This window comes from Atta colombica, unplaced genomic scaffold (assembly GCF_001594045.1).
Source record: "Atta colombica isolate Treedump-2 unplaced genomic scaffold, Acol1.0 scaffold233, whole genome shotgun sequence".
NCBI lineage: Eukaryota > Metazoa > Arthropoda > Insecta > Hymenoptera > Formicidae > Atta > Atta colombica.
Window position 1 is genome coordinate 612,042 of NW_017259331.1, and position 11,172 is coordinate 623,213.

Sequence of the window (11,172 nt, forward strand, 5' to 3'; positions counted from 1 at the left end):
TTTAAATTTTATTATATATATATATTTTTTTATAGTTTTAAATGATGAATATTATATGATGGCATATTATATTTTTTAGAAAAGGTATATCTCAGTCAGCACTTCCTTATCGACGAAGTGTACCAACTTGGTTGAAACTAACACCAGAAGATTGCAAAGAACTTATCTATAAGCTAGCGAAAAAAGGACATACACCATCTCAAATTGGTAATTTTGATATACATTTATTTCTGCTAATAAAAGCTTTACTAGCTGTTAATTTAAAGAAATCAATATATTTGAAAGCAAACTCTATTCAGAGGATCTTAGAGTTTTTAATTTGATTCTCTCAAATATGTTTGCAAGATTATAAGTGATGTTTGATCATTTGTCACTTCACAATAGATCATCATTAATACTTTTGTAAAATAACAAGTTTGATAATTATTAAAATAACAAAAAAAAAACATATATAAGACAACATACAACATATTTTGTATTTTTATAGGTGTCATACTTCGTGACTCACATGGAGTAGCACAAGTACGATTCCGTACAGGAAATAAGATTTTGCGCATTGTAAAGAGCATGGGTCTGGCTCCTGATCTACCAGAGGATCTCTATTACCTGATCAAAAAGGCCGTCGCTGTGCGCAAACACTTGGAGCGAAATCGCAAAGATAAAGATTCGAAATTCCGTTTAATTCTCGTCGAGTCGAGAATTCACAGGTTGGCGCGTTACTATAAGACGAAAGGATCTCTACCGCCGAACTGGAAATACGAAAGTTCAACGGCCAGTGCTCTTGTAGCTTGATTTTGTTTGTTTAAAAAAAAAAGTAAATTGATGTCTTCGGAATTTATTAAAGCATAATATTTACATATTATACTTTATTAATAAAAAAAAGTGATGTCGGAATTTATTAAAGCATAATATTTACATATTATGTTTTAATAAACTCCGAAGATATCAAATTACTTTTTTTTTATTAATACTGCCATCACGAATTATGTTATACACACGCGATGTATATGTACACATATACACGCACATACAGTCTATTTGATAATAAATGTAAATACTTTTTCAGTTAAACTGGATAGTATAGTCCTCTTCTCCTTCATCCATAATCCTCTGAAAGAATGTGATGACTTCTATCATATATCTATGATGCACATGTTGATTGTACACATAAGGGACCAACAATCGAATTTTACGTCGATTCCGAATGACGATTTTGTTTATAAAAGTGTACATGGCAAGGATACTCTCGGTGATTTGTCATTGCCAAGAGGAGCTACGAGCATACGAAAATTTTTTGGTTCTGCCTAGGATCGAATCCGGGATCTCTGGCATAGTAATTTCGTACGCTGCCAGCTACGTCACATTCGCGCTCTTGAGTATATAATCTTTTCTATCTTTTTTCATAATTCATTAAATATTAATTTAAAAATTGTAATTTAGAACTTCATTAAAAATCCACAAATGAGTAAAAATAATTCAAAATAATCTTTCATTAGCAAATTAATAAATAGTACTCAGGTCAACAATTAAACGAGCTATAATTAGATATGTGACAAAGCAAATTTTATTATTTCACATAAATTTCTACCGATACGTTTCGACTATATTTAGTCCTCATCAATCGCAGAAATATAATTACCCCATATAACAAAAAAAATAAATTAATATATTTTAAAGATTATCTTCGATTTTCAATAGTCAGTATAAACGCAACTATATTATATTTAGTCAATTTTTGTCGAATGATAAAACATAGTAACAATGAATCAATTCGTCGGTTAACAGCGAGAAAGGACAGTGTGAATAAAAGAAAGTTTCCAGTAAAAGTACAGATGTAGATTGATGTCTAATTATATAAAATGGTTGTGTTAAGGACGTGCGTCCTTCATACTATTGATAAATAAAATTAATCTTTCATTAACATAATGCCTTGTAAAGTACATGCGAATTAGAAAAAATTAACAGAAAGCTTCTGCTAAGCCAATTTTTCGGATTGGTTTTATATTTAATTAATTATTTTCTTTCTGTAATGTGTGTTCATAATAGATTAGATATCAAGATAGAATAGATAATTTAAAATTTTTTTTTTATTTATATCGATTTGAATGGAATAAAATTTAAAAGCTACGCGCAGACTAAGAACATAGAATTTTTAATTAAATCATCTGATACTATCAAATGTATCTAGGGTTAAATTCTTTTTTTAATAATTCGCGAAACATTCCCAATACAACCGAGAATTAATTGAAAATAAAGAAAAAATAAAAATTTTTTAGTTATAAAAAATACATTCTCTACACATATTGAGTCATTTGTGACCCAGAGTGAATTTCGAATTTATGCCGGCAACGCATAAAACTTGTTCTCAAGATATCTTTTTTTAGGAATAGAAAAGAGATAAACTCAATATTTTATCTAGGACCAGATGCTCTTAATATTTCAAAGAAAAGAAATTTTAATAATTGTAATAATTATAAATTCAAAAAAATTGGTATAAATAATTTAGAACTAATAAATTCTCATCACAGGATAATTGATAATACATGGGAAAAAATTAAGATTTCTGTCTAGTGAGAGATTTCAAACGCAGCACAGAGGGCGACCTAGAGAAGTAACAGAGTAACAACTCGCTCTTTCTCTCGCGCATGACCGTGGTCAACTTTACTGCATCAATATCAAAGGTGCAGAGTGGTGCGGACTGTAGACACGTTTGCGCTACTGTGTCGTAGTTCGTAGTGCAGCCAAAATCTGTTGATTTCTCGTCGTAAAATATGTCGAAGATGGTGAGTACCATACAGATCGTGAAAACCAAGCGCGTCGTCATCGCAAATGGGCGATGCCACCGGGAGTTGTCGGTTTCGTGGATAAGAGCGCGTGCGAGGAGCCTCTGCACAATCTGCTCCGCTCCATCGTCCCTCCCCTTCGAATCGAAGCCGCATCAATAACTCCCCTTCATCAAGCTTGTTGTCTTGCATAAAATATAAGGTAACGTAATTGTATGCTTCAGCGGATGAAAGCAGTGAGGTGTCCCACGGACGAGCTCAGTCTCTCCAACTGTGCCATTATCAACGCCGACGATTTTCCTGATGATGTCAGGTAAGAATTCATGATTCGACATTAATTTCATAATTGTTTTACACTTGTATGATTGTCTCTAAAATCGATTGAGAAATTAAATATTTATATTTTACTTAGTTCATAAATTAATGCATATTTATGTTACATATATATGTTCACCTATGTCTTAAAATTAATCCTAGATGAAATATAAAAATAGGCTGAGTTCAGAAAAATTATTGATTATACAAAAGAATATATTTTAAAGACTATTTTTATTGTAAATTTATATCATGTAATTTATTAATATATTTGAGGAATTTATTATATAATATTCATACAATTATAATTATCTTATAAATATCTATATAAGTTATTAGTGTCAATTATAGAAATTTAAGTTAAGTTTATAAATTATACATATTCAAACAATGTAAAATAACCTATTTACAATAAGTGTCCTATAATAAGTTAAACAAAAACATCTATCGTATAGATTATGGAGTAGACATATGTTGTAAATGTAGCAGTGATAAGATTGACACCAAATTAGTTATCTCATTTATTTATTTTATAGAATATACATATATTTTAAAATAAAAACTCTAAAACATTTTATAGTTTTATTAACTTATATAAACTCAATTGCACAAATTAATATTTATATAAATTTAATTATTTTATTTTAAAATTCCTCAAAAATTTACATAAGTTCTTTTATAGACTATACAGAATCATGTATATTTTTAAATCATGATGCAATAAGTATATTAATTGATATTTATTTTATTGTCTGTTACAGGCATATTGAAGTAACTACAGCACCAAATTATCATTTCGTATTTACTGTAAGAACACATCATGAGATTCCACGTGGCACAGTTGGCTTTAGCTTACCTCAACGGAAATGGGCAACATTGTCTCTCAATCAAGAAATTGAAGTTCGGCCATATCATTTTGATCCAACTTCTAACACAGAATGTTTATGCAACATTGTTTTGGAAGCTGATTTTCTACAGAAAAAAACGTATGTTAATTGGAAAAGCTATACATCACACACATAAAAAACTAAAATATGATAAAAAATTAAAATATTTTTATGGTAATTTATAAAATATTTGTAATTAAATGAACATAATTAAGTTTATACACAAATGCAAAGAATTTGAATTTGAATATCATAGTCTTCCATCAACTTTTTTTTAAATTGTTATATTAATATATTGTTACTCCAGTGTCACTTTGGAACCATACAACACGGATGAAATGGCTAAGGACTTCTTGATGCAGTTTTCCGGGCAGGCATTCACCGTGGGTCAGCAGCTGGCATTTCAGTTTAAGGATAAGAAACTGCTTGGATTAGTCATCAAAAGTTTGGAAGCTGCCGACTTGTCAGCCATCAGTTCGGGGCAAAGTACGATGCCTAAGAAGACAAAAATGGGACGTTGCTTGGGCGACACTATAATCCAGTTCGAGAAAGCAGAGACCTCCAGTTTAAATCTTGTTGGACAGTCTAAAGGGAAAGCTGTCCGACAGGCGATTATCAATCCAGATTGGGACTTTCAGAAAATGGGTATTGGTGGCTTGGATAAGGAGTTTAGCGCCATTTTCCGAAGAGCCTTTGCATCCCGTGTTTTCCCAACGGAGATTGTTACTCAATTGGGTTGCAAGCATGTAAAAGGAATCTTGTTATATGGTCCACCTGGTACAGGAAAGACGTTAATGGCTCGGCAAATAGGTACAATGTTAAATGCAAGAGAACCGAAAATTGTAAATGGCCCACAAATTTTGGATAAATATGTTGGAGAAAGCGAGGCTAATATCAGAAGATTGTTCGCTGAAGCAGAAGAAGAAGAAAAAAGGGTAAATAATTTAAAATATATATATTATTATTTGGGCACAATATGTATATAAATTGGATTCTCTTTACAAATAGGGGGAAAAGATTTAAGAATAATATTGTATATTTTTTTAGCTTGGACCAAACAGTGGACTTCACATAATCATATTTGATGAAATAGATGCTATTTGTAAATCTCGAGGTAGTGTTGCTGGAAACACAGGGGTTCATGATACAGTGGTTAATCAGCTTCTTGCAAAAATTGATGGTGTCGAACAATTAAATAACATTCTTGTTATTGGTATGACTAATAGAAGAGATATGATCGATGAGGCTTTGTTAAGACCTGGCAGATTGGAGGTAAAGAATTTATTTAATAAGACAAAAAGTTTTTATAAGCTGAACGTACACGAATGCGAATATGTATAGAATATTTTTAGTTCAATTCGCGTTAATTCAATACAGTTTCAATATAGATATATCTCCTTAAGATATATCTTTCTATTCGTTATTTAATGTATCTTTTTATTTTATATTTTAAGTGTATCTTTATTTTCCATGCTTAAAGTTGCAAATGGAAATTAGCTTACCAGACGAACATGGACGATATCAAATTCTTAATATCCACACATCCCGAATGAGAGAATATAAAAAAATAGCGCCTGATGTAGACTTAAAAGAAATGGCTACATTAACCAAGAATTTTAGTGGTGCAGAATTGGAAGGTTTAGTTAGAGCAGCCCAAAGTACCGCCATGAATCGATTAATTAAAGCTTCTAGTAAAGTGGAAGTAGATCCAGCTGCAATGGAAAAACTTATGGTATCTCGAAGTGATTTTTTCCATGCATTGGAACATGATGTTAAACCAGTAAGTGATCAAGAAAATTTTTATTTATTGAATAATTATTTTTATTGGACTCTGTGAATGTATATTAATTAATTATTCTTATTTATATATTTATTTATATAAAACATAACAACTAAATGTTATATTTTCATATCTTTTAGGCATTTGGTACAAGTGCTGAAGCATTGACCCAATTGTTAACTCGTGGAATTATTCACTGGGGAAGGCCAGTGGTTGAAATACTCGCTGATGGCGGTCTATGCATTCAACAAGCTCGGGCGACTGAAGGATCTGGACTTGTTTCTGTTCTTTTGGAGGGACCACCAAACAGTGGAAAGACGGCGCTTGCCGCACAAATTGCAAAGAATTCAGACTTTCCATTTGTTAAAGTTTGTACACCCGAAGACATGGTCGGTTTTATTGAATCGGCAAAATGTCTTTCTATACGAAAGGTATGATATACTTATTTTATATTTCTCTTACATTTATCTATAAATATATATTTATAATTATATCTGATGTAAAGCTTAAAATAATCGCCATTTACATTTTAGGTGTTTGATGATGCATATCGTTCGCAACTAAGCTGTATTTTAGTTGATAATATTGAACGTCTTCTGGATTACGGCCCAATTGGACCAAGATATTCTAATCTAACATTGCAAGCACTTTTGGTGTTATTAAAGAAATCGCCGCCGCCTGGCCGTAAATTATTAATTCTATGCACTTCTAGTCGCAGGTAAGATAAAGATTTTTTTCTATGGAAGGAAGTGATTTAAAAATTCTTAATAATATATATTTCTTTTTGCAGACAAGTTTTAGATGACTTGGAATTACTTCCAGCATTTAATACTATTCTTCATGTGCCTAATTTGTCAAGCCCTGATCATTTGTTAAGTGTGTTAGACGAAGTTGATCTCTTTTCAAAACACGAAATGGCTTCTTTGCATGCAAAGCTTCAAGGAAAACGGTAAGATATATGATATATGATATATGATATATGATATATGATATATGAGACCTACAGTTTAACACCGAATCTAAATGGCGCTGGTGATCAAAGATCTTCTTAATCATCAGATGTCATTTTCGACTCCTTAAACGCAAAAAATATAGAACATAAAAAAATTACGTATGGGGACGCAGGTGGGATTGAATCCGATCTATAGATCGCGAGTCAATCGCACCGAGTGAAAAGTCACTCGACGTCTAATGTATATTTTATTATGTATATTTTATTATGATATATTTTATCATTATGCATATTTTATGATTTCAGAGTATTCATTGGTATTAAGAAATTGCTTTGCCTAATAGATATGGCGCGTCAAGTGGAACCAAGTTACAGAGTTGCAAAATTCTTATCGAAATTAGAAGAAGAAGGTGGTCTAGAGTAAAATGTATTCCATTTCGAACTGCGTTACTTTGGTAGTATAGAAAAAGAAAAGGCGAATGTTTTTGAGTATAAAGTCGTTTCAAATTTAAATCATTTAAGTTGAATCGACTTTGATCACCCAAAACGAACGCATTTTCAAATTGTAGTAATTTAAATGTAGAAATTTATAGCTTCTGTGTATAAATGATATAGATATAATCAGTGATATCTAGATCTTCTCTGTGTTACAATGAGTTCCCACATAACAGATAGATAATAGATGATATCAGCTTGTATTCATGATGACGTGAGCATATCTAAAAACACGTGATTAACTCTGTCTTTGAAGTACAAGTACATTATTGCAGATAAACAAGCGTTATCAGTTTTATAAATCGCAGAAATGAATATTATATTTTCGTATGATATTTTCATACATAAGTATTTTTTTATGATTCAATTTGATTTAGCTCTGATTAACTCTAGCAAACTTGTTCATTTTATAGACTTTTAACAGCGTGATAGATTTATTTGTTAGGCTTGTATATTTGAAATAATTTGCGACTTGAACAGAGATCTAATTGTTGCATAATATTGTACAATTATTGTATAGTTATTAAACGGAAACATATGTAAAAAAATAGAAATATTTAAAATAGCACGTATAATACCTAATTTTATTATAAGGATTGTTGGTTACATTATACTGATTGCATTTCTCTCTTCCTTATATGACTTATGTATCTTTAACTTATGTATCCGCGATTATCGGTGATAAATCGGTGAAATATTTATATTAAAAAAATTGTACAAGCAGTACTTATTTAGCTTTAGCTGCTTAATAGCAAAAGATGATTGCACCAATGTTGTTTATCGCTATTTAAAAATTTGAAGATAATTCTTCATCTTTCTAAGTTATAATTATAATTTAGATGGAAGAAGAAAATTTCTATAAATAGCTTTAGCACAAAATTGCAATAAAAGCAAGTGAGTAAAGAGTGCGAGCAAAGCTGGACGTGTTTCTATGGTTGTACATTACGTGATACATATTTATTCCAACACAGATATTTTTAAAAAACAATATCTTGAATGTGTACACAGATTTGTAATGCTAGAACAGTGTTTCCTATTTGTGACAAATTTGCTATTTTATTGGAGAGAGAAATATAATAAAGGAGAGTATGTCTATTTAAACAATAGTTCAGTAATGCCATAGTTATTAGCAGATTAAATAGTATATTAAGCAAATTGATAAAGTATTTTTCACATCAGATCAAACACTCTGTATTTCAATACATATTATTTTAACATACGATTAAGTCAATATAATTAAAATAATTTCTCCATTATATTACTTTTATGCATCATAAGAAAAAGTAACATATTTGCTTAATTAATTAAATTTTTATTATGCGTGTGTAATAAAAAACATTGATTTTAAATAATATTAGGAAATAAAATAAGAAGAAAAAGAATATTCTAAATACGAATATTTTTTTTCATTGAAAGTTGTCATAAGAAAATAAAATTTATAAAAAGAGGAAATCACTGGAGTGTTAACAATCTTCTTATACATGCTAAAAGATTTATATTAAAAAACATTAGGAAACACTGTTCTAGTTTATAATGAGAGAGCATTATTTATAAGAACATGACAGATTGACACTTATCCGTAAGATGATGAGTAGACCTTGCGGTATTCTACTTTTAATTATTGAATAGCAATAAACATAGCTATATACAAAGAGTACTTGTTATATTCTCGTATGCCGTGTATTTATTGTTGAGTGCATCTGCGAGTGCACATGTATATTATACGCAATGGATAATGTGCACATGTTGATTCGATGTTTGTCACTGCAATTCGGAGAGAGAAAAATGATAATAGAATAGCCATAAGGACAGCGGAATATTAGTCAATATCTGTGTCAATAATTTTACTATCTTCAGGGCGTATCAGTAAGAGAAGGAACATTCCAATTGTCTCGTGAGACATATTTATTCTGTTACGAGTGATCTCAACGAACAATAATGGCAAGAACACGTTACACATATATATACTTTTTTTTAGTTTGAATTAAGATAGATCAATGATTATGTAATGTGTGTTCATGAAAATTTTCCAAAAGTCACGTAGCTTTGTATTAGGAATATAGCCTTCCATCATTTACTTCAAGAGAATTAGGTAGATCTTGTAAGAATGGGACATCGATTTAAAGTTTAATTTTGACTACAAATAGACTTTTAAAGTTCTGATACCAAATATGATCACAAATACACACGTACATACAGATACATACGACTTTTTTCGCGTTCAATGAATTTTTTATTGAAATTAAATAAATTGCGTTAATGTTTTTTTAAATTTTTTTGCAACTTATCAACATAACTAAGAAATTATTTCAAAAATATTTTCTTTTGTTGCATTTCATCTGCATGATTTGTTGATAAAATTTTTTGTCTTATTCGTACTAGCAAACTACTTTTCAAAGAATTGGTAATGTAAAAAATAAATTTTCGATGACATATTAACGCCGATATTTTTAAAAGCAATCATCATACAGTAACTAAACACGGTACACTGTTAAAAAAAAAGAAATTTATTTCTATTATATGTAATAGAAGCAAGTAGGATTAAAAATATTTAATGTTGAGTAACTTAAATTTAACGTTTACTTATATTAAATTTCATGCAAATCTATATAAAATTTAATAAAAAATGTACTGAATTTCGTAAAATTTTATGAAAAATACACTAAATGTCATGTACTTTTCAGTTGCAGATACATTAAATTTAATTAGTGTCATAAAATTGAATTTAATTTGTGTAATTTAAAAGTACATTAAATTTTCTATGTTTTCCGAAAAAATTTGAAATCACAATCTTCACGCAATCCCATGTAATGAGCTCGTTTGTTGCAATACAAAATTCAAATTGGATGTTAAGTCAGTACAGTATTTATACGTGAAATAAGGTGTGTGTATGTACAGATTTGTGATCATATTTTGATCTCCGAACTTTAAAAATCGCGCTACTTGTATCCTTTAAAATTTACAAGCTTAAATCAATATCTTTTCTATTCTTATAAAATCTAACTTCGTCAAATGCTTTGAGGAAATAATAGAGGGTTGTGTTCTCAATATAATTAAATCCATATGACCTATGGAAAATTTTAAAAGTTGAAATCGGGCACACAGTAAATTTGTTATTAGAATATAATAAGTTATTTCGATTGCAAATTATTAACGAATCATTAACGAATACTAACATAAGTTTATTTATTTTTTTATATAATTGCGTTAATTATATATTATCTGTTATGGCTTGAGGAATTCGTCAAGCTAATTATATGTGCATTATATGTGCATAAGAAACGAATTGTAAACATCATACATATTGCAGGCGTATATTATGAAGAAATTTCGCTTGTGCAGTATTTCTTGTAACATAATCGACTATTTGTCTCTGTATTAATCAATGTGATCTGCTATCGATGCAAGACAGAAATAAAAATATTATATCCACAAATATAGAAAGTCTTCAATAACGTTTCATCGTATAAAAGAATCAAGTGAATAAAGTTAATACACATTTATTTCCATAATATTCCGCATAAAATATTCTTGAATGTGAAAATGAAAGGTCAGACATAATACGTCTGATAAGACACTGCAATCATGTGTGTACATACGATTACTTATTTCGTACCTAATTTATAACAAGAGTTATAAAAATGATTTTCTGTTTATCGTAATTTATTCTTACTGTTAAACCTTGTAATAATATGGACAGATATAGTAATATTATCAATATAAAAATTAGTGTTATTCTACATTTTGATTTGAATTCAAATTAAAAATTTAATTAATTAATTATATTTTCTAATAAAATAACTTTTAAACAACAGTACATAAAATCTCTATTAAGATTCCCCTATCGTGGATTATCATTTATAAAACAAGTTCTTCTAACTCCTTAAAATAAATTATTTAAATTTAATGATTTACATTTAATTTTCAATTCATAATTTTATCTATAATAAGAATATCTAA

At 29.4% G+C, this 11,172-nt stretch overlaps 2 protein-coding genes across 3 annotated transcripts in view; both read left to right on the forward strand.

The window, feature by feature from the left end:
- Positions 1-886, forward strand: part of LOC108688428 (40S ribosomal protein S13) — a 1,778-nt gene extending 892 nt beyond the window's left edge. For both annotated transcript variants that reach the window (XM_018194685.1, XM_018194684.1), the window contains exons 2-3: positions 80-207; positions 488-886. In XM_018194685.1, coding sequence (XP_018050174.1) covers positions 80-207; positions 488-792 — 433 coding nt within the window. In that variant the 3' untranslated portion in view covers positions 793-886. The remainder of the gene's footprint in view (positions 1-79; positions 208-487) is intronic.
- Positions 887-2,654: 1,768 nt separating this feature from the next.
- On the forward strand, positions 2,655-7,403 carry LOC108688424 (vesicle-fusing ATPase 1-like). The gene is made up of 10 exons (XM_018194679.1): positions 2,655-2,783; positions 3,008-3,096; positions 3,860-4,084; positions 4,293-4,920; positions 5,033-5,257; positions 5,466-5,765; positions 5,906-6,196; positions 6,299-6,483; positions 6,556-6,714; positions 7,024-7,403. The coding sequence occupies exons 1-10, from the start codon at positions 2,772-2,774 to the stop codon at positions 7,139-7,141; spliced, it is 2,232 nt and encodes a 743-aa protein (XP_018050168.1). The 5' UTR covers positions 2,655-2,771; the 3' UTR covers positions 7,142-7,403.
- The last annotated feature ends 3,769 nt before the right edge of the window (positions 7,404-11,172 follow it).

Excerpts from the sequence above, each read along its gene's own strand:
- LOC108688424 (XM_018194679.1), top strand. Across the intron at positions 3,097-3,859 it reads GATTTTCCTGATGATGTCAG|GCATATTGAAGTAACTACAG; the intron begins GTAAGAATTCAT and ends TGTCTGTTACAG. Across the intron at positions 5,766-5,905 it reads TGGAACATGATGTTAAACCA|GCATTTGGTACAAGTGCTGA; the intron begins GTAAGTGATCAA and ends CATATCTTTTAG.